Below are 23075 nucleotides of genomic sequence, written 5' to 3' on the forward strand. Positions count from 1 at the left end.
TCAGTTGTAATATACTGTAACATTGTTTCCATGATGTCAAACAGAATTTGATTGTCATCTCATTTTCTATTCAATTAGTTTGTTGAAATTTATAATTTAATTAATTCAGCATTGGTGCCAAAACTCAGCCAGAGTCTAAATGTCCTGAACTTTTGGCCAACTACTGTGATATGTTATTAAGAAAGACCCCACTCAGCAAAAAACTAACATCAGAGGAGGTGGAAAAGAAATTAAGAGATGTGGTATGTGACAAAAATAGCTGATTAAAAAAGATAAACCGTATCATTAAATAGAAGTTAGACTTTGAAATAAAGATATGTGTATTTGCAGCAAATGTCATGATTTGCCTCACTTATTGTTTTCTCAACAACGGGAAATTTGAATAACTGGAAATTTCAGCTGTGTAAAAGTATGTTAATGTAAAGAATGTTGGTGTATTTCAGCTTTTGGTGTTAAAATATGTACAGAATAAGGATGTGTTTATGCGGTATCACAAGGCTCACTTAACAAGGAGACTGATATTAGACACCTCAGCTGACAATGAGAAAGAGGAAAACATGGTGGAATGGTTAAGGGTAATTAGAGAGATTTGAATGGCTATTCTTAGTACATGTATATTCTTTGAAAGTATTTCATGACCTAGAATGGTTTTTAGTTTGCCAATATACATACATGACGACATGTAATGTTATGGTCCAATATTTGGGCTAAAAAATTAAGGTACATGTGTATCACTTATATAACCAGTATGCATTTTGTGTGTGATGGTTTCTTATTTCTGTTCTTATCAGGAAGTTGGTATGCCAGCTGATTATGTAAACAAACTGGCCAGGATGTTCCAGGATATCAAAGTCAGTGATGATCTCAACCAAGAATTTAAAGACGCCCATCGGAACAATAATGAGGGTATAGCAGGTAAATTACAAGTACTGGCTGTATTTACAAGTTAGTCACTTAGAGAAAGTATGCAGGACCTTTATTTGAGGATATATTCATATTTATTGGAAATTTTGGGGGGATGAATATGATTAATCAGTATTAATATTTGGACATTGTCACATTAGCATTAGTCCTGCAAATACATGCAGATATTATCTACAGAGTTATACAATTTTGGAATCTCCGTAATCTTGAATTAATTAATGCATTACACATGTAGAATCTGAAATATTACAAGGAAATGTATGTTAATTGAGATTCTTACATTGATTTTGCTCGTATGTGTGTTTTAGATTCAATTAATATAAAGATACTGAACGCTGGAGCTTGGGCGCGGTCGAGTGACCGGGTAACTGTGTCCCTGCCGATGGAACTGGAGGACTATATACCACAGGTGGAGGAGTTCTATCGACAAAAACACAGCGGCCGCAAGTTACAGTGGCACCACCTCATGTCTAATGGAATTGTAAGTAGATACATGGCACCACCTTATGTCTAACGGAATCGTAAGTAACAAATTACTGTAGCACTAGCTCATGTCTAATGGAATCTTAAATTCTTCATACATCAAAACTATGGGCTAACGTATATGTATCTTTTTCTTGTTTTGTTTCTCATTGCTCAAGTTTGAAGATGTGTGTATGTGATACCTATACAATTTTAAATTTAAGTTAAAAGAAGTAAAAATGTTTATAGCATGTATTAGATACATTGAAAATTTACATTTCTTTATAAGTGACCTTGCTTGCTTATGTTGTGATTGTACAAGTTTATAATTTTTAAATTTAGATTACATTTGGCAATGATATAGGTCGATTTGACCTAGAAGTAACAACTTTTCAAATGGCGGTGTTGTTTGCGTGGAACCAGAGGCCTAAGGACAGGATATCTTACGAGAGTCTGAAGTTAGCCACCGAGCTCCCAGACACAGAACTCAGGAGAACTCTCTGGGTTTGTTCACATTTATAAACTTTATTTCATACTCAATATTCAATCTGAAAAATTTTGAATAAGGCCATCTTTATAAAATTGTTTGTTTGCCCTCTCTGGAATGGCTTGCTAAAAATGACCTGATTCAAATTTTTTAAACCTCGTTATATTTATAATAATGTACAGTACATTTTAATTAATAAATACATGTATTTCTTGTTTGCCTTTTATAGTCACTTATAGCTTTTCCAAAGATCAAACGTCAGCTTTTATTATGTGAACCTGATGCCAAGTCCGCCAAAGACTTCAATGATGCCACTCAGTTCTGGGTGAACCAAGAATTCGCACTCATGTGAGTTATTCTGTTGTAAAGGATCTGATAGAAAGCTACTACTGTTAAAATCACATTTTTTTTTTGTGGGGTCAATTTTTCATGGTTTGAGGAAAAAAATATGGGTTCAAGGGGATTTAATTTCGTGGATAAAGAATTGTTGAGCAATAATCTTTGTGAAAATTTACATTTTATGGTGGACATAAATTCATGGGTCTTTTCATTCCTGAAAACCACAAAAATTAAACTCCCATGAAATTTAATGATTTCACAGTATATCAACTTAAATCAGTATACTAGCTCATTATTGTATGTCCTCAAACACACTCCTGTTACATGTAATTTTAATATAGAATGATCGTAGAGGCCATCAGAGGCAAAAAATTAGTTAAGCATTTTAAACTACTTGTTTTACATAATTGTGCCTAAATTTTTCAGTAAAAATGGAAAGGTCCAGAAGAGAGGGAAGATAAACCTAGTGGGTCGGTTACAGCTGTCTACAGAGAAAAGCAAAGAGGAGGATAATGAAGGAATAATGCAGTTGAGGATCCTTCGTGTTCAGGTAACTGAAGCATACAGACACTTTTTCCTTTTAGTAACTTGAATAGTTTCGGATCTCAGAAGAGTGTGTACATATTGTCCTTCAGTATGAATCACAATGTAAAGGTCACAAGAGGTCATGAATTGATCCAAAACCTAATTTGTTATATAGAGATCATTTGTATACAGTAAAAATTCCTGGAAAGAGGATTATTAAAAGCTACTAGTATTTTTCTTTTTATGCCAAGATTGTTATTAACGAATTATCTTGTCAGTCAGAGGAACAGTTTTTGATTGAAATTTATTAGTGCAGTTTAGGTGATCAGTTACACCTCTTACAAAAGTATTATAGATTTAGTTTGTGGGAATACTGTGGTTAATAGTTAACATTTCTGTTTGTAGGAGGCCATCGTAAAAATCATGAAGATGAGGAAGAGGATCACGAATGCAGCTTTGCAGACAGAACTCGTAGAAATATTGCGCAATATGTTCCTTCCATCTAAAAAACTAATCAAAGAGCAAATAGAGTGGCTCATAGAACACAAATATATGAAGAGGGACGAGGAAAACATTAACATGTTCATTTACATGGCTTAATTGTGATACACGTGTAGGAATTCCAGAGAAGTGCAAAATAGATTTTACTCCGGAGCATGACAGTTCAGGTGTATGCTGTTGATATACTGCTGTCGTGGAAGCTTTTAGAACAGGCATTGGTCCATTTCCTGAAGGCACGACAGGAGTTTTCAGCATTTAACAGTGAATTTTATCACTCACAGTTTTTTCTTCTTCCTTTAAATATTTAAAGATCTGACACTTAACAATTATTAGTTTGTGGAAAAATTTACTATTAATGAGTACATTTTTTTTTTTACATCTTTAATTAAATATTTTGTAACAAATTTGTACACTCCATCAAATTTAGTTATAAGCATTTCTTGAAATATCTGGAAAATTTCTATCGGAATGTTGATTATAGAAAAAAAAATCTCTTACCTAGCAAGACATTTTAAGTGTGTATGTGAATACATGTATGGGAGAATGAGCAATACGTCATTAGTGTAATATGTGTAAACAATCTGAACTCAATTATTTTATAAGATTGATGACCAGTGTGCTATATCCTTAGGGCTTTCATCAGTACACTGATGGCATGTTTTTTCATCAAGCTTTTATTATTTGAAATGTTTCACAATATCAGTGTGTGTAAATCTTCTCAATGTTAGCAAGTCTTCTGGTCACTGAACCTGTATTTGTTTGATAATTATCAAATGTTAACAACTACATGTCCATTTTGTTTGTTATGAATATTTAACAAAATTCAGATACACTAGCTTTGGAATGGATTATAAATAGTGGAAATTTTTTCTTCCTTAGCCAAGTAATGACCTTATTGAAATTGTTCACATAAATAACACGATTGATTCTTTACCTAATATTTATTATTACATGTACATGTACATGTATGTGAACCATGATAAAAAAATCACAGATCATAAATAACCCACTTTATAGTTAGGTGTTGTTGGTGATCTGTTTATTCCTTTAAGTGATATAGAAATTAATCTTATGCTTTAAAGCTGGTCCATTATCAAGGATTATTGTGACTAAACTTGAATTGATTACCGGTATACCTGTTACTAGGGATGCACACTACCAGATGTGCTTTGAAATCTGGATCTGGTCCTCGTTTACTGGGTCATTGTAAATGAGTTAAAATGTTTGGGGCAGATCTGTAGATCCGTCCTGGACCAATCTTGTATAGATGTTGTATCTGAGGATGCACATTACCAGCACAATTAATTGATGGATGAGGTTCAGTCTAACTTATAGATAACATTTGTTGATGTGAGATTTATAATCTTTAATTATCTATGCTTTCATGTAAACATTAAAATCAATGAAAAAATACATAAATATATGATAGTAAACCCCAGTACACAACTATTAATGTGTCATCGTCCATTTTACTACACTTGTTTTCTACCTCTGGACATAATGGTTTTAGATGAAAACGTAGGACCCTGCTGCAGGATTCTACCTTATACAGTGGCTTTTTGTTTGTATTAAAAGTTAAAGGGGATTATACTGCACATAATATCATAAAATTTATATTTGCCCAGAAGAAGGATTTTTTAAACACACATTCAAGTTCGTTTTGTCCCTTTTGAATATAGATGGTTTGCTTAAATAGCTCTGCTTTAAATTACCTAAATGCAAAAAAAAAAATAATAAATAAACAGTATTACATGAATATTTGAACAAATGTACGGTTCCATTATGGTTTAGCAGGATCTGTGTTTTAATGTACACATAAGTTGCACATGTGCATCAATATGAAAATAGACCATTTCTTTTTCTGACATAAAGAGTGGTAATTTCGTAAGTCCCCCCCCCCCCCCATCATTTAATATATATGTAAACATTAATAGAAAAGTTCTGGAAATTTTGTGCACTTCAATTTAAATTATTTGTGCTTGAGTTTAATTTCTGGCAGGGGTAATGAGTGATGAGTTATATATATGTGGTGTATACAAGATTATATGTGTATGTAAATGAATGAGCTGTTTCAAAATATGTGAAGTATTAAAAACAAATTTTGTGTAATAAACCCCAAAATTAAGACATTGTTTTGTTTCATTTGACATCTAAAAATGGTTTTGTATGAAGCTGAAAATTCACTTTTATTACAGACTCAGAAACCAGTTTCTCAATTATTGCTATGTGTAATATCATAGCTCTTTTTTTTTTTTAACTGTAGTAATGTATTAAAAGTTACATTTGCCATTGATCAATCAATATCACACCAGGTAATATAGTGGGTTCTACTCTCATGACTACATTGTATATATATGACCTCTGATTTCTCGTTATACATGTACATGTATATAATTTAGGCTCACCTGACCTGAGAGCTCCTGAACTTTTTCATCTAAATTAAATTAGATGCTACGAATTTGCTACTATTTCTCAAAACAGTAGCTTATTATTGTTGAGTGTTACATATACCACCAATGAGAAATATTTATTGTAGGGCTGGGCAATAATATCGATATTTCAATATATTGCAATACAAAGACAAAAAATATCGTATCGCAATACGATTTTGTAATATCGATATATTGGCAATATACTTAGATTAAGGAATTTTGTCATCAAAATGATTAAATATAAAAAAGGAATTATGAAAGTTTGTTATTAAGACAAACAGTAAGACAGAAGTTGTTTTGTGGGAACTTTTAAGAGCATAACTTAAATGAAATCAACAAGATTTTTTTCTTCATGTTGGTTACTTATCACAGTTTTGTAAATTATGCATGTAAATTAAAGTAAATATAGTAAGAAAATGCCATTTTTATTACATTGAAAATATTGCAATACATTTCGCAATACAATTAAAAATATCGCAATATATCGCAATACGAAATCTCTGGCCAATACCCAGCCCTAATTTATTGTATCCATGTGAATCATTCAATCTAAATATCCCACAATTCACTGTGACCCACAAGTTCTGTACATACATAAATGTACCTTTCACTTCAACAATAACTACACTGAAACAAGAATGATTTTTCTTTTATTAAATGAAATGATGAAATGATAAAAAAAAAATGCTTTCATACATCCATCCACTCTTTCAGAAACAAACAATAAACAGTCAATCTCCATACTACACGGCCACAATCACTCGGTCATTAAGAGCTCGTCTATTCCCCAGTCTTCAAAGCTGCCATCAGGGAGGTAACGACGAATTATGATTGGAATCTTTCTGGCTCTACATTAAAAAAATAAATCAGAGGTGAAAATTTTTGTCTGTATTATGAGCAATACAAGTGTTCAAATATTACTAGTTTTCTTTCATAATATCACATACACTAGACAATAAATGTGTTATGGTTTTGAGGTTTTCCTAAAAAATACAGGAATCCTGGCTAAGATATTAATGGTTCTTTAAAATATTTCACTTGAAATTTAATTCATATCAATGATAGATTTGTCTCTATCTATTTAACTACAGAATGATGAGACATTGGTGACCTACTTGAGTTCCTTCATTGCAATCAGTAGAGGATCAGTTTCTCCTTCCAGTTCTACCATTACTGGGGCACACATCCTGTTCAATAATATATTTTATTTATTAATAAAGTCACAGTTTTTTAATCCAAGTTTTTGTCCAATATTTTTATTGCATATATCATAATTTATCATAACTTCCTGGACGTCAATCACAGTTTGTATGACAATTTTTGTAAGAATTTTCTTATTATTTCCAGTGTCTGCACTGCTTCATTTACATAGAGTATAATTTTAAAATTTGAGAACTGGAAAAAAAGATTTGGCAAATAATTAAATTGTAGAGTATTAGGGGGAAAGGGTGTCAATATCATACCTGGTAATAATCGTATTAACAAGTAAATCAGAAGAGTATAGCAGACATGCTATTATCTGTTAAAGTTCCATGAACCAATACGTTATATCGCGACTACCAATGAGTACCTCGCAGTTATCTAACTTACTACCGCTCTTTTGCGGGGGAGTCGAGAAAAGTCTAATTTCTGGGGGCAAATGACATTGTTTACAGTAGTGACAATCGAATGATTCGAACAATTTAATGCCGAAATCACAATGTTTTGCCAGATATTGAACTCCAAAATAGTAGATTGTCAAATAAGGAAAGTTTAGAATATTTTATTTGCTTAAAAATGTGACGATTTTCAATGAAAATTTAACGAGAAGAGTCCGCTTAATTAAAAATATCGTTAAAAATGTGACAATTTAGGATTGGCTCCTCTCAAAAATATATCAGGCTGGTTCAGCGATTGTTTAGCGAGGTATTCCACAAGGAATTTTTACTTATCTGACCTTACAAATGCTACAATGATCGATCTTGCTTTGTATTGAATAGCTCATTGCCCCCACCCAACAGATGATTCCTACCTCCTTCGCGAAAGAGTTCCGCTAAGTTAAGTAATCGCGATATCAAGTATTCAACAAGCTTGCGACACTTACGCGATCTGTAAGGCTCTTGTACCAAGGACTCTGGCTCGTTCATACTTTGTCATATAAGGAGTTGTGATTCGCTTTTGTGGCTCCACAGGCTGGCTAGCTTGATCGGCTGGGAGGATGTCTATTGGGTCACCATCCTTAAAACAGAGAGTATTTACTCGATATAAAGGAATTTCAATTCTCTCGTTCTTTCTCTTCTGGATATTAAAGATGATCTATGAAATCCCTTATATTAAGAACTATTCCAACTTTATTACCCAAATTATGTTTAGTTCCGTATACATAATGATTCGTCAATACTAAAAACTTCAGTCTGAGGTCTTTCAGATAGACATCAGACCAGAATTAATGAAAATATGCATAGAATGATAGATGAATTTTTCAACAATGTGTGTTAAGGTAGGTCCGTACTTTCTGAATTTTCTGTCAAACTCTTTATTTTTTGATTTGAAAATCTTAAATAAGTCATAATCTAACTAAAACACCCATAAAAAACATATCTTTGCAGGTTATTTTTTATGCAACATGTCTCGGAGTATATACCTCTAAAAATGCAACAGCAAAAATTCAACATATAGATGTGTAACATCATATTTTATCTAGCTATGTGCCAAATCACATCCAATTATTGTTAAAACTTAGGAAAATCATAAATATTCATTTGTCAAGAAAATTTTTGAAATTTCTATTTGAAAACACTAAAAAATTGATGTTAATTCTGTCAAATTCTTTCAGAGAAAAAGTTCAAAATATCTTTATTTTAAATATTTCTCAAAATCCTGTTTGTTTATATGCTATTTTTTCTTCACAATTATTTAGAATTATATCTTAGGTTAGCAAAAAAACATACTTTATTATGGTTGACCAGAAAATTTTTACAAAACAGCCTTTTGAACACCTATACCCCCATTTTTTGTAATATCTATTTTTTCAATCGTTCTTCGCAAAACTTATTAAAAAGTAAATTTAAAAAGATGATATAGGCTAAAAATTAAAGATAAAATGATCTCAAGTTAGTTTGTTTAAAAAAATTAAAAAGCTTTAGGTCCATAAAGGCAATTAAGAAAACTCTGTCTGTGTATGTACTAAATTACATATAGATCCTATGGACAGAGTTCAAAGTGGTTATTCCTATAAATAATGTACATTAAATGCTTTGTGTGCACAATGACACTATAATAAACAAATATATACTTGCTAAATTATTTTCAATCATCCAAAAAGATTTTTTTTCAATAGATAAGGATAATCAAAATTTTATATTGGTGTGTAAAATTAAAACCGGATCCGTAAAAGTGTGGACCTGCCTTAAGACAGCTTCTGAATAATTAGGCCAGCATTTTTTTATTTTTAGGTTTACAAACCCGCCGCTCAAGTTTTTGAATTTTCAGAAAAAAAATAAAATTAAGAATAACAGATTTTTTTCTTTCCGATGTCAACTTTGAGTCGGGATCGAGATTTCAAATTTACGAACTCGTACTTCCGGTTTTAAAAACATGGCGGGTAATGAAGGGAGATTTGTGTCAAGGTAGCTAAACACAGTTTCGTATAAAATCCAGAGGGTTTTTCCCAGAGAGAAGCATGCTGGGTAGGGATTTTCCTGCTATTTATAGGAGTCTACATGAAAACTGCATCTTGTTTGTTTTTATTCGCATAAAGTAGAGTCTTATCTTAATATTTAAAGAAAAAAATGTGCATTTATTTAAAAAAAAAAAAATTTGTGAGACTTTTTAAAAGGGGGAGATAACTCCCAAAACATGCGGTTTTCACATGTGCAGAATTGCATGAGTCAAGTAGCAGGTAATGTAGCTCTTTATAGAGGTGGAAAATGTACCCTGAAAGCACCATTAAAGAAAACCTTAGGACTTGTTCTGTGAAATGCACATAACTTATTTTGTCAGGTTTTTTCTGTTTTTGTTGAGCAGGGGGGCTAAAAATGCATAGGTGTACTGAAAATGGATGCATAAATATCCCAATATCCCCCATGTTTCATGTGTCAAATTCCCCCTATTAGAAATTGATACATGTTTTATAGTTGGATATTTATAAAATTCACAATTTTATCTTTCCATTGATATGTAGAAGTCTATGTAACAAGCCTCCATTTTATTTCTTTATAGGGATCAGTTTTGCTTGTCCCTCACCAAGTAACGTCCTGATAACGTCATACATAAAACTGTGTTTTGCACCCTTAAGGAGTAGCATTTGATGACATTACCCACATTTTTTTGCCTGTAAGTTCATAGAAAATTGCTTTATTTGTTTTAATTTATGTAGTAAACCATACAATATAATCTCAGGTTGACTCTGTGTCAGGCATAATGCCTATTACATGTAGATACATGTTCCATAGAATATATAAATGTGATCAGGATTCTGAGGACTAAAGTTGTTATTTTACATTATGACGCAACTGCATTGTGACATCAAAGTGTGACGTCATGTAAAAACAGAAGCTCCGCAAGGTCATGACCTTCAATTTAATTGATCGCGAAGGAGAATACATATTATCTGTATAGATATACATGTGACATAGACCTATTGAGTATCTAGTTAGGGTGACACAGTCCAGACTTTTAAGGCAATATTTTGATTTAACACAGTGACTATTTCACATTAGATCCCCCCCCCCCTTGTTCATACAGAAACTGGCAATATGTGTAAAATTTGTTTAGGAGCTTTTAAAAAAAATTATAAAGTAAAATTTTATTGATATTCAAATACTGTATATTCCATACTTTGTGTTTTTTAAGATTTAGAAAAGTAGAATTATTGGTGAGCTGATTCAGTTATAGGTTTGAATTTCTCTTCGAAGTCTTGTTTCATGCGTCGACCAATGTCGTAGACATGTAATACTAAATTTACAATTTCTTGCCCATTTCTTGACCAAATTCAACAATTTATGCACCAAAATGTTTGGAATTCTGTCTTCTTTGCACCTAAATACAAAAAAGTGAATTGCAGAAAATTTTTATTTCCTTTAAGGTAGCTAAACACAGTTTCGTATAAAATCCAGAGGGTTTTCCCAGAGAGAAGCATGCTGGGTAGGGATTTTCCTGCTATTTATAGGAGTCTACATGAAAACTGCATCTTGTTTGTTTTTATTCGCATAAAGTAGAGTCTTATCTTAATATTTAAAGAAAAAAATGTGCATTTATTTAAAAAAAAAAAATTTGTGAGACTTTTTAAAAGGGGGAGATAACTCCCAAAACATGCGGTTTTCACATGTGCAGAATTGCATGAGTCAAGTAGCAGGTAATGTAGCTCTTTATAGAGGTGGAAAATGTACCCTGAAAGCACCATTAAAGAAAACCTTAGGACTTGTTCTGTGAAATGCACATAACTTATTTTGTCAGGTTTTTTCTGTTTTTGTTGAGCAGGGGGGCTAAAAATGCATAGGTGTACTGAAAATGGATGCATAAATATCCCAATATCCCCCATGTTTCATGTGTCAAATTCCCCCTATTAGAAATTGATACATGTTTTATAGTTGGATATTTATAAAATTCACAATTTTATCTTTCCATTGATATGTAGAAGTCTATGTAACAAGCCTCCATTTTATTTCTTTATAGGGATCAGTTTTGCTTGTCCCTCACCAAGTAACGTCCTGATAACGTCATACATAAAACTGTGTTTTGCACCCCAAGTCCATCATGTCCATAGCAGCACTAAAGCTTGGTTTAATGTAAATATTTATCGATAAGAGTGCCATTCAAAACGTTTCACCCGTTCAGAGAACAATAAAATGCTGACGACTTTGTTGCAAAGTGACATGGTGGTGAGATAATTATGTATCCGTATTCAAAAGTAACTGTCTGTAATTGTAAATTATTTTCCTCCCACAGGTTTAAAACTGCCCACGGTAGCTATTGTCAGAGACATTGTTTAGGTTTCTGTCATAGCTTACAGTCTTAGCATCATTCTTCAGAAAAGGGTCGCTTATGCATCAGATGTAATGAATAAAACTATGGGAGAAGTTAAGTCCATTTGATGAAGAAATAAACAATAGCCTAAACAAATAAAATATTTCAACTATTTAAAAACAATAATATACAAATATATACAGGCATGTAGTATCATTTATGGCAGCCAGAAAAATTATTTTACACTTAATTAAAAAAAATTCCACCCTACTCCTCAATACTCCTTGGGAATACTCCATGCCTGTTTTATGAAAGGAATTATTACTTTTATAGGTCTCGAATATATTAATATTTTAGAATAATTTCTACCGAACACACATTAAAAACAAAAATGAAGATATATTAAAAGAGATTTAAAAAATTGATTTTTTTTTTTGAAAATCTGTATTTTGTCCAACATCAAAAGATTTATATCACTGCCCCCAACTGGTAGATGATGAAATAAACAATTAAAGGTTATATTTTCCCCTTTGTAACCCTTATGTGTCCAGTGGCAAGAAGCCTGTTAGGAGAGCATAAAAAAAGAAGCAAAAATTATTGTAGAAAAGTCGATAATGTATCCAAAATATAATTTTTTTTTTTTTTTTATTTCCTCCTCCTACGGGACTTTTTCATTCTGATGTTCGTAAACCTAAAAATAAAAAAATGCTGGCCTTATAGTAAAATTACCTCCTGTGTTTCCACTGCTTCGTCCAAAGGTTCGTCATCGTCATCAATATCATCATCAAAGCTGAAAGAAAAGGGATTGTTTTCTTCAATAAGTAATTATTCAGCAGGTCCACTCCAAAGGCTATTTCTACCTATGTAGCTATTAACAGCTACTTGGGTATTCAAACCTACCCAAAGTAGCTATTTTTACTTACTTTTTGTATTTTCTGCATTTTATGGCCAAACGCATGAACGGTGCAACTTGGTGAGCACAAAATTCCTTGATACAGTCACATTGATGATGGATATGACCAAAATTTGGCCAAAAAATGATTACTTCGTATATTATCAATTTTGCGTAAAAACTAATGTAAAATTGTCGATTCAGGAAGTATTCATTTTTGACCAAAATTTTGTTGCATTCATCATCAATGTGACTGTATCAAAAGATTTCTAGTCGTTTCGGCCTGTTTCAAGTTCGGCCCAAAGTATTTTCGGTGCCTAGTAGTTTCTGCCTGAAGTTGTTTCGGTCCTAGTCGTTTCGGCCTCACTTAGTTAGTCACTTAGTAATACATTCTCTGACATGTATTTTTCCTATCTGTCTGAATATATCAGAATGAAAATATTTGAATGTATTATGCAGTTTGTATATTTCATCATATTCCTCTGATTTTTTAAAATTCAATATTTAGCTATCAATAATTTTCATATGTAAATTTTATTTTCTTTTACTTAAATAAAAATCAAAGAGACTGAATCAAATACCAGTATCTGTTATAAACATGAGTGAGAGAGCCTTTCGATTTATCTTTAAAGTTTTTTTTTTTTTTAATAGACACCTCTTTCTTTGTTATCCATTAGACAGTAATTCTGGTTTATTTAATCATGCCTAACAGCAAAAGTAAAATAATTAAGTTATATATAACGTTAACACATACACCGTAATGCATTGAAGTTTCTACCGCTTTGAACAATCAATAGGATTTCTTTATCAAATTCAATTTTAAATACACAGCAACAGGACAATAATTTCAATAAAGATTTATTTCACATCATTTCTATATCATTTTTGTCGCTTTCTTCAACTGAGGCCGAAACGACTAAGTATCTAATGCCGAAATTGCTAGAGTCCGAAAAAACTTCGGGCCGAACTGAAGAAAGGCCGAAACAACATGCATCGTATCAAAATATATGGTATTCACCATGTTGCGCCGTTTGGTCTTTTGGTCACAAAATGCAGATAATACAAAAAGTAGGTAAAAATAGCTACTTTGGGTAGGTTTAAATACCTACGCAACTATTAATAGCTATGTCGTATGTAGAAATGGTCTTTGGACTGGACCTGTTCAGTTTGAAAACAATGCGTCTGTGAAACTTGTACTTATGAGTCATAAAAGCATTCATCTGGTCTAGTTTAACTTTCATAATTATTTTCAATCAAAAGTAAATAACAATTAAAGAATTGCTACATCAATCACAACAAATATTTTTCTGTGGTCAGCATGAAATTGCGTGAAAACAGATCTTACTTGTCCACATCGTGTTCGTCGTCCGCCATATTGCACAACAATGTTTTTGTAAAAGTAAAGCGGTCACGGAAAAAAATCCGGATAAAGATTACAGGGGCTCATTGAGCAATTTTTTCATTAAAGCAACAATCTAAATTATTACTTTCATTATGTTGATTAGGTTCTACAATTGAGATTTTAATAAAGAATATCGCAAACTAAACAACAAGATTTGTGGGTGTTAAGCTGAATTTCTTTTTAAACACTAAAAAATATTATGGTCGGTTTGAGGAAGGGGGGAAGGGGGGATTGAGAATAGAGAAGTCGGTCCCATCACAAAGGGACAAAAATTAATCTGACTCTCAATTTTTAATACCATCCGCACAATCTCTTACTAAAGGAGACCAAGTCTTCCAACAATCGATTGGAATTCCCATGGGAACCAATTGCGCCCCGTTTTAAAGCAGACTTAATTTTGTATTTTATTTGAGGCAGAATTTGTTCAAAATCTTATACGTGGAGAGAATATTTAAGAGAACAATTGCTGTGGCCTTCAACTCAACAAGTAGATATATCGACAACGTATTATTATTTCCACTCTTATGTCGATACAATGTATCCCGATGAGCTTGAAATAAGATATATCACAGAGTCTGACACATCTCATGGGCAGATACAGGATTTTTGATTTGGGTGGTTGGTGGGGGTAGAGAACCTCGTTTAGGCAAGGGATGGGGGAGGGGCTTTAAGGCTATAAGGGCAGGTTTATCAAATTACTTTGTAATTGTTAGACCATTATTTACACAATGGATTGTCGACATATTTCCCCGCTATTTCACGATCCTGACAAGGAGCACACGGCAGGTGTGACTGGGCAAGGGATGCTCACTCCTCCGTGGCACCTGATCCCATGATCATAAACTGAGAACAGACTTCAGTCAAAATTTCAAATCGATAAACTTTCGAAATAATTTTGATTATAAAACAATTTTTTTATATGTTTTAACAGAAATGGTATTCAAAATTGCAAAGAAGATGGATGAACATGACGAGCAAAAATCCTGTAGCGTGACAAAATGAAGGTTAAAATTAAATCTAAAATTATATCAAATTTTCCTTTAATATTTCATCTGAAAGTACACTTTATGAAGAATCTCTACAGTTTGCAGAAATCTCACAAAGATTGAAAAGTTTTACCTTTGAACTTGTACACACACACGAAATAGGTTAAAAGGGACAATTTTCTCACACTTTAACACTATTTTTCGATATGAGTGGGTCTTCTTTTTTTTTTTGAATAAATCCGCAAATTTTGCATAAAAAATATACATTTTGGTTACCAATATTATGGAGCAAACCCCCACTATACCTTAAAAATATACTTTAATGACATAACATTCGCATCTTTTCGAGAAATACTTAGTCAAGGGCCATATCACAAACATGATTTTGAATGCAGCTAGTATAGTGTAGTGGTTAGTGTGCTAGCCTCAAAGAAAATCATACTCAGCTATTATAAATTGCCGATAAAAATTTCCTCGGTTTTGTTTAGCATACTTTTACAAACAATAATAATGAGAGTTTTACTCTAAATACTAAATTCACATTAATTTAAATATGATTTTTGTCCCCCGCTTTCGCGAAAGCGAGGGGACATTAAATCTCATTCGTCTGTCCGTCAGTCTGTCTAGCTGTCCGTCCGTCTGTCAGTCCGTCACAAAAACTTTAACCTTGCCCATAACTTTTAATTTAGTAGAGCTATGACTTTCATATTGCACATGTGTATTCCTTGTGATAAGACCTTTCTTTGGGTACCACCAAATTTGGCCTTTTGACCTTGACCTCGGAGTTTGACTCACTTTTACACAAAAATTCCAAACTTTTACTTTGGCTATAACTTCTGATTGGTAGATATTAGGACTTTCATATTTAAAATACACATATATATTTTTTGTGACAAGACCTTTTATTGGATACCAACAACTTTGACCTTTTGACCTTGGAGATTTACGTACTTATGAAAAAACTTTAACTTTGACCATAACTTTTGAACGGTAAGGGCTAGGGCTTTCATACTTCATATATGTAATTCTTGTGAGAAGACCTTCCATTGGATACCAAAAATTTTGACCTTGACCTTGGAATTTAACCTACTTTTCAAAAACTTTGACCTTGGCCACAACTTTTGAACAGTAGACACTAGGACTTTCATATTTCACATATGTATTCTTTGTGGCTAGTCCTTTCATTTGATATCAACAACTTTGACCTTTTGACCTTGACCTTGGGGATTTTTTGTACTTATGAAAAAACTTTAATCTTGACCATGACTTTTGAACGGTAAGGGCTAGGGCTTTCATACTTCACATTTGTAATCCTTGTGAGAAAACTTTTCATTGGATACCAAGAACTTTAACCCTTTGACCTTGACCTTGGAGTTCAGTGATGATTTCTAAATAAATGACATATGATAGGGTGTTCATATTACACACAATATGTCATAAAAATGACATCTCACCCAAAAAGACACCGAAAGCGGGGGACGACAGTTCCTTGAATTTGCTTGTTTTATGTACAGGTATGTATTTTCCAGATAATGTTTTCAAGTTTAGGTATGGATAAACTAAAAAATATTACGGCTTTAAATTCATAAAGGCACATATTAATTACAAATACGTTGAAAACATATGCAATTTTACAGAAATCATGCTTATGTTCAATTGCAGGAAACCTTCTATAGTTGAATTATTAACATTTTTCTGCTAAGGACGAAAAATAATAGTTAGACCAAGAACTTCCCGATACATGTAAAACAATTTCACTATGGCTAATTGTGACGTTTTGGATGGGGGGCGCTTACGTTTATTTGTTTGTCTACGTCACAATTTAATTGACTTCACAACCTAACAAAAGGAAAAAGTAAGTATAGCAATTTTTTCTCTCTTGTATCTCTTTAAGACTTGATCGTTTTTTTTTCTTCAAATGTAAGAGTTCAGTGTTTGAAATCGGCACCAATAGATACGTATTTTTTTTTATCCAACATTCGACACTTTAAAAATTTTGTAAGTTTTAATTAAAGAAAATAAATTTAAATCTTATGTTTTTTACCTGGGATAATTCAAAAAAAAATTCTCAACTCAATTACTGGCAGAAATATCAATCACCCCCACCCACTCCCTAATCCCACAACAATAAGTTACAGTGCCGTGTAAAGGCTATATAAAAAAAAATAAAAAATAAGTCTAGACCTAAAGAAAAAAATCTTTTTATTCTTTGTGAAGATTTTCTGCTATTCTTACGTCATAATTACATTATCACGTGATCAAACGTCACAAACAGTGTGACGTAACAATCATCACTAAACAAAACAAAACAGTATTGAGCTTGGAAGTAGAAGGTAAATTTAATCCAGAGCTTTGTTATAATTCTTCTTGTCAGAATTTTTTTTAGATAAATATATTTCATGGTATTTTTCAAATTTCTGAGAAATATTATTGTTTCTTCATGTAGCAAGGCAAGCAACTATGGAAATCGATTGGAATGAGATTTTAGATTTCGGCGACAGTGCTGTCACAGATGTTGTGAGTTTAACTTTCTTATACAAATGATTTTTTTATTAAAAGAAAAATAAGTTACGTCAGGTACCTGTGACAAATACATGCATGCAGTAGCTAGATTGTCAGATTTTATAATATCTTTTTCGTATTTTTTTAAAAATGGTTGTCGAATGCATATAATCATTAATATGATTTCAAAACTAAAATGATCAACATTGGCAACAAATGTACATCTACAAGCAATTTAAAGAGGGATGGGGTGGGGATACTTTTAATATACTGCTTTTCATGATATTTAATCTTTTTTTATCAATTATATCACCCATTGTTTTTTAGGACTCTAAGCTAAAGATCTTGAAATTTAGTTATAGTTGGGCAGATGCCGTTGAAGAGCAGGAGAGACTTGTGGAGGTGAATAATATAATATAAGGAGTAAAGTACATATACATGTTGTAGCTTTGTAACAAAAGAATGAGGCGTATTCTGAGAAAAGACATTTTTAATCAATTATATCACCCCCTCTGCGTTTTAATATTTTTTAATTTATTTTTCAATTTGATATGTGAAAACAAAAAAGAAAAAGCTTCATGTAGTATTTGTTTATCCTAACCACTATCAGTATTGCATTATTTTAGTGATTCAAAGCTAAAGATTTCTTGAAATTTATTTTTATAGTTGGGCAGATGCATTTACGTTTCTATCATTTGAAGAGCAGGAGAGACTTGTGGAGGTGAATAATAGAATATAGGGAGTAAAGTGCATATACATGTTGTAGCTTTGTAACAAAATTTATGATTAAAATAGGGAAGAAAATTTATTTTGAAATTCAAATGATTTCTCTAGTGGCATACTTATTATACAATTATAAAACAAAGTTTGTAATTGCCACTCTCACTTTTAAACAATAGAAAAAAAGGTTATCTGTAAAAGTGTGCATGGTCATTTTATTTTCTTTGATATTTTAGGCCCAAAAGCAAGAAGACATGGAAAGAGTGCTGAATAAAGAGATAACAGGAGAACAGACAAAGAGCAAACACATTGACAATGCCAGGTATGATTGTCAAATACAAATCTAATATCAGCACATCATATAGTTTTGACATATTTCAATCCTTTATAATTATATGTACTCTAAGAGTTTTAAAATATTGAGATTACCAATAACATAAACATTGTATTTCTCTACACAGAGAGGAAACAGATTTTGGCGATGAACCTGTTAAAGACTGGGTAAGTGATATTGGAGTTACATATTATTCTCGATTTAAATTTAATAAAACCCTGAACATAATTATATATCAGCCTTTACATGACATAAGTTTCACATTCTGTTCCCTTTTATTTATTAATCCCATGTAGATGTACCAGTATTTATTCTTTACTTACAGAGAACAAAGCTTCAGATTTTAAAGTTTGACTATTCATGGGCAGAGAGGGTTGAGGAAGAGGAAAGAAGAACTGAGGTATTTTAGTCCATTCAAATTTACTCAATGGGGATTCCAATGATAAATACCACTGTTTGCCTTTGACTAATTTTGTTTTTGTTTTATTTACAGTTAGCTAATACTGTGGGACAGAGAACTGGAGTGGAGAGAAGCAGACTTGAGTCAACTCATAGAAGAAAGCAGACAGACAACTTCAGGTACTGATTCAATTTTATTGTTACAGTTTTTTACTTTCAGTTACATTAGAATATTTTTTATTTTGTACTGTAAATAATTTATAGCTCTGTACTTGGATTAAACAAAATCTGACTGAAGATAATTAATTAAATTTAAAATAAACAATTTTAATAAAAATCTTTTCTTTTTAATTTGAATTTTTGCCACCACAATTTGTTTATAATATATTGCATAAATCTATGGACTTGAAAATATAATAATAAAAACATCATTGCAAAAAATGTTTACAATATTGATCGTATCAACACTTTCCTTCATTAGATATGCGGATGTCAAAATGAGTTCGCTATATCCGTAAATTCGCTATATCCGTGTTCGTACTAAACGAGTTTTACTGTAATAAAAACATCATTGCAAAAAATGTTTACAATATTGATCATATCAACACTTTCCTTCATTAAATACGCAGATGTCAGTTAAGTTTCAGTGTCTAGTGCAGTACAAAAACCCCTTTTCATTTTTTAGGGAAAAGATATATGTTGCAAAGAAGCTTCCAAACAACTCAGTAAAAAGACAAAACTATTCTCGAAGAATAAAACAAGAGGTAAAGTGTTCATTCTTACATACAGATATGAGTATATGCATAAATGTACGTTATACATGTTTATATTAATTTATCAGGAACATTTTTTTCCTTCTTGAATTTCTTTTAACTGATTATTTTCTTGCATTCAGTAAAACAAGGCAATAAAATTACATTTATTTACCTATTTTTTAGATCTTCAAACCACCAACAGAACAAAGAAAGAATGTGAACATATATAACAAGAGAGATTTTCCTAAAGAGGGCCAACAAATTACAAACACTAGTCTAACAGAAAAACAGTCTACCACTGAAAGGATAAAGATAGCAGAGCTGAGAAAAGCAGATAAACAAGTTATCCCAGCAGAAAAGAAGTCAGCCCGGCTTATCACAGAGAAAAAGTCTGCTGAACTTATCACAGAGGAAAAGTCAGTTGAGCTTATCACTGAAGAAAAATCAGCCCAGCTTATCCCAGAGGAAAAGTCAGCCAAGCTTATGACAGAGGAAAAGTTGGCTGAGCTTATCACAGAGAATAAGTCAGCAGAGCTTATCACAGAGGAAAAGTCAGCCGAGCTTATCACTGAAGAAAAGTCAGCCCAGCTTATCCCAGAAGAAAAGTCAGCTGAGCTTGTCACAAAGGAAAAGTCAGCCCAGGTTATCACAAGAGAAAAAGTCAGAATGTGAACATTAAAAAATGAGGAAAAGAGAGCTTATCCACTGACAAAAGTCAGCCCAGGTTAACACAGAGGAAAAGTCTCCCACTGAAAGGATAAAGATATCACAGAGGAAAAGTCAGCCAAGATTATCACTGAGGAAAAGTCAGCCGAGCTTATCACTGAGGAAAAGTTAGCTGAGCTTATCCCAGAGGAAAAGTCAGCCAAGCTTATCACTGAAGAAAAGTCAGTCCATGTTAACACAAAGGAAAAGTCAGCCAAGCTTATCACAGAGGAAAAGGCAGCTGAGCTTATCACAGAAGAAAAGTCAGCTGAGCTTGTCACTGAGGAAAAGTCAGCCAAGCTTAACAAAGAGGAAAAGTCAGCCAAGCTCATCACAGAGGAAAAGTCAGCCAAGCTTATCATTGAGGAAAAGTCAGCCCAGGTTAACAAAGAGGGAAAGTCAGCCAAGCTTATCACAGAGGAAAAGTCAGCTGAGCTTATCACAGAGGAAAAGTTAGCTGAGATTTTCTCAGAGGAAAAGTCAGCCAAGCTTATCAATGAGGAAAAGTCAGTCCAAGTTAACACAGAGGAAAAGTCAGCCAAGCTTATCACAGAGGAAAAGTCAGCTCAGCTTATCACAGAGAAAAAGTCAGCTAAGCTTATCACAGAGGAAAAGTCAGCCAAGCTTATCACAGAGGAAAAGTCAGCTGAGCTTATCACAGAGGAAAAGTCAGCCAGCTTATCACAGAGGAAAAGTCAACCGAGCTTATCTCAGAGGAAAAATCAGCCCAGGTTAGCACAGAGGAAAAGTCAGCCAAGCTTATCAATGAGGAAATGTCAGCCATGCTTATCACTGAGAAAAAGTCAGCTGAGCTAGTCACAGAGGAAAAGTCAGCCAAGCTTCTCACTAAGGAAAAGTCAGCCCAGCTTATCCCAGAGGAAAAGTCAGCAAAGCTTATCACAGAGGAAAAATCAGCCCAGGTTAACAAAAAGGAAAAATCAGGCAAGCTTATGACAGATGAAAAGTCAGCTGAGCTTATCACAGAGAAAAATTCAGCCAAGCTTATCAATGAGGAAAAGTCAGCCAAAGTTAACACAGAGGAAAAGTCAGCCAAGCTTATCACAGAGGAAAAGTCAGCTGAGCTTATCACAGAGGAAAAGTCAGCCAAGCTTATCACAGAGGAAAAATCAGCCCAGGTTAACACAAAGGAAAAGTCAGCCAAGCTTATGACAGAGGAAAAGTCAGCTGAGCTTATCACAGAGAAAAAGTCAGCCAAGCTTATCAAAGAGGAAAAGTCAGCCAAGCTTATCACAGAGGAAAAGTCAGCCAAGCTTATCACAGAGGAAAAGTCAGCCCAGGTTATCACAGAGGTAAAGTCAGCCGAGCTTATCACAGAGGAAAAGTCAGCTGAGCTTATCACAGAGGAAAAGTCAGCCCAGCTTATCACAGAGAACAAGTCAGTCCAGCTTATCACAGAGAAAATGAAGTCACCAAACCTTGGATTATCAACAGATCCAGAATGTCTAGTGGTGTCAAGGAATCAAGATACTCCAATCAATACAGAGAAATCATTTTTACATGAGGTATTACATAAAATTTTCAAAATTTATATAATTATTTATTTAATCTATAAATTGAAGCAGAAGGAAATTTTAAGATGTGCCTGTCTAAATTGAATATTTCTTTGCTATCTTTTCCCAATTTTTTTTTATACTAGTATATTTGTTGTATGAAATCCTTACACTATATGTACATGTGTATGTAATAACAATGTGACAATTCTACATTTCCCAGCTTCTGAAGGAAGACATTGCTGATGAATACATTAACAATGATAATGAACGTGAAGATGATGATTACGATGATGATGATGATGATGATGATGATGATGGCCTGTTTGGCCCTAGAAGGCTCTTCTTCTTTGGTGTTGACTATTTTAAGGTAAAATTTATGCTTAATGACCTTAAAACCAAATTTTATTTTTATTTTGCTTGTGGATAAAATTATTTAATCTTTATGGGTTATTTTTTATCTTAACTTAGTGTACATGTATTAAATTTTTTTAGGGTGCTAAAAAATCCATTTGTTGAAAACAAACAAAAGCTTGATGGAAGGACAGAAGAATAGCTACTAGTTTGGAGGAAAACTGAAAAAAAATTGTCATATAAATGTAATAAATGTCAGTTATTTACACAATCAAGTGTTAATTATTTATGATTTCATATAATCAAAATAAGGTACAGAGGTGTATTTAGTATGCAGTTCAGTAACAATTACATGTGTATATGTAGAAAAACTCGGAATGTACATGACCATATACATGTTTGAAAAGAGATACAATTAAGAATTTGCCTGATGAATGAAGTGACAAAGCCTTGGAAATCAGGGATTACTTTTTTTGTTCTTGTCAAGGAATTTTTGCTTGTTGGTAGTTCACCTGTAAATGTTTGGTTGGGCAAAAAGAAAAATACTATAGTAAACTAAATATGTTTCCTGCTGGTCTGTCAGCTTAAAAGAAATCATTCAAAAGTGAGTTAACTTTAAACTTGAAACAAATTTGAATCTAAATTAGCCAAGGATGCTTTTATTTACTAGTATTTATTTATATGAATGCAAAACGAATGATCATCTTAGCAGAACAAACGTATATACATGAAAACACTTCAAAAGAACAAACTTAACAAACGGGCAAGGGGTAAATCTAGTCTTTATGACACCATTAGGGTGTGATTTGCAAGTCCTTTCTTGTCCTCCGTTTCGTGAAAGTGAGAGGACATTAAATCTCATTCATCTGTCAGTCTGTAAGTCTGCCAGGTCTATCCGT

The 23075-nt window shown here is 32.7% G+C and overlaps 4 protein-coding genes across 4 annotated transcripts; 3 read left to right on the forward strand and 1 right to left on the reverse strand.

Annotated features, from left to right (window-relative positions):
• Positions 1-109: 109 nt before the first annotated feature.
• Positions 110-5367, forward strand: LOC134254157 (cullin-5-like; the record flags this gene model as incomplete). Its single annotated transcript, XM_062736698.1, has 8 exons — positions 110-242; positions 444-575; positions 792-915; positions 1233-1405; positions 1729-1890; positions 2103-2221; positions 2639-2762; positions 3143-5367. Coding segments are annotated over 8 exons (1162 nt in total), but the record flags the coding sequence as incomplete, so codon positions are not given.
• A 937-nt stretch (positions 5368-6304) lies between these two features.
• Positions 6305-13936, reverse strand: LOC134254156 (DNA-directed RNA polymerases I, II, and III subunit RPABC2-like). The gene is made up of 5 exons (XM_062736697.1): positions 13854-13936; positions 12346-12406; positions 7754-7887; positions 6786-6857; positions 6305-6518 (listed from the first exon to the last, which is right to left on the reverse strand). Exons 1-5 carry the CDS (start codon positions 13880-13882, stop codon positions 6428-6430), a joined length of 387 nt encoding a protein of 128 aa, XP_062592681.1. The 5' UTR covers positions 13883-13936; the 3' UTR covers positions 6305-6427.
• Positions 13937-17332: 3396 nt separating this feature from the next.
• LOC134254160 (uncharacterized) lies at positions 17333-21047 on the forward strand. Its single transcript, XM_062736703.1, has 10 exons — positions 17333-17413; positions 17726-17800; positions 18355-18440; positions 18580-18619; positions 18778-18852; positions 18946-19031; positions 19537-19615; positions 19790-20266; positions 20363-20979; positions 21026-21047. The coding sequence occupies exons 1-10, from the start codon at positions 17357-17359 to the stop codon at positions 21045-21047; spliced, it is 1614 nt and encodes a 537-aa protein (XP_062592687.1). The 5' UTR covers positions 17333-17356.
• On the forward strand, positions 20801-22394 carry LOC134254158 (DNA ligase 1-like). The gene is made up of 3 exons (XM_062736700.1): positions 20801-21834; positions 22046-22192; positions 22318-22394. The coding sequence occupies exons 1-3, from the start codon at positions 21085-21087 to the stop codon at positions 22339-22341; spliced, it is 921 nt and encodes a 306-aa protein (XP_062592684.1). The 5' UTR covers positions 20801-21084; the 3' UTR covers positions 22342-22394.
• The last annotated feature ends 681 nt before the right edge of the window (positions 22395-23075 follow it).

The sequence above is a fragment of the Saccostrea cucullata genome, unplaced genomic scaffold (assembly GCF_032062105.1).
Source record: "Saccostrea cucullata isolate Sc308-1 unplaced genomic scaffold, CSIRO_AGI_Scuc_v1 ctg1362, whole genome shotgun sequence".
NCBI lineage: Eukaryota > Metazoa > Mollusca > Bivalvia > Ostreida > Ostreidae > Saccostrea > Saccostrea cuccullata.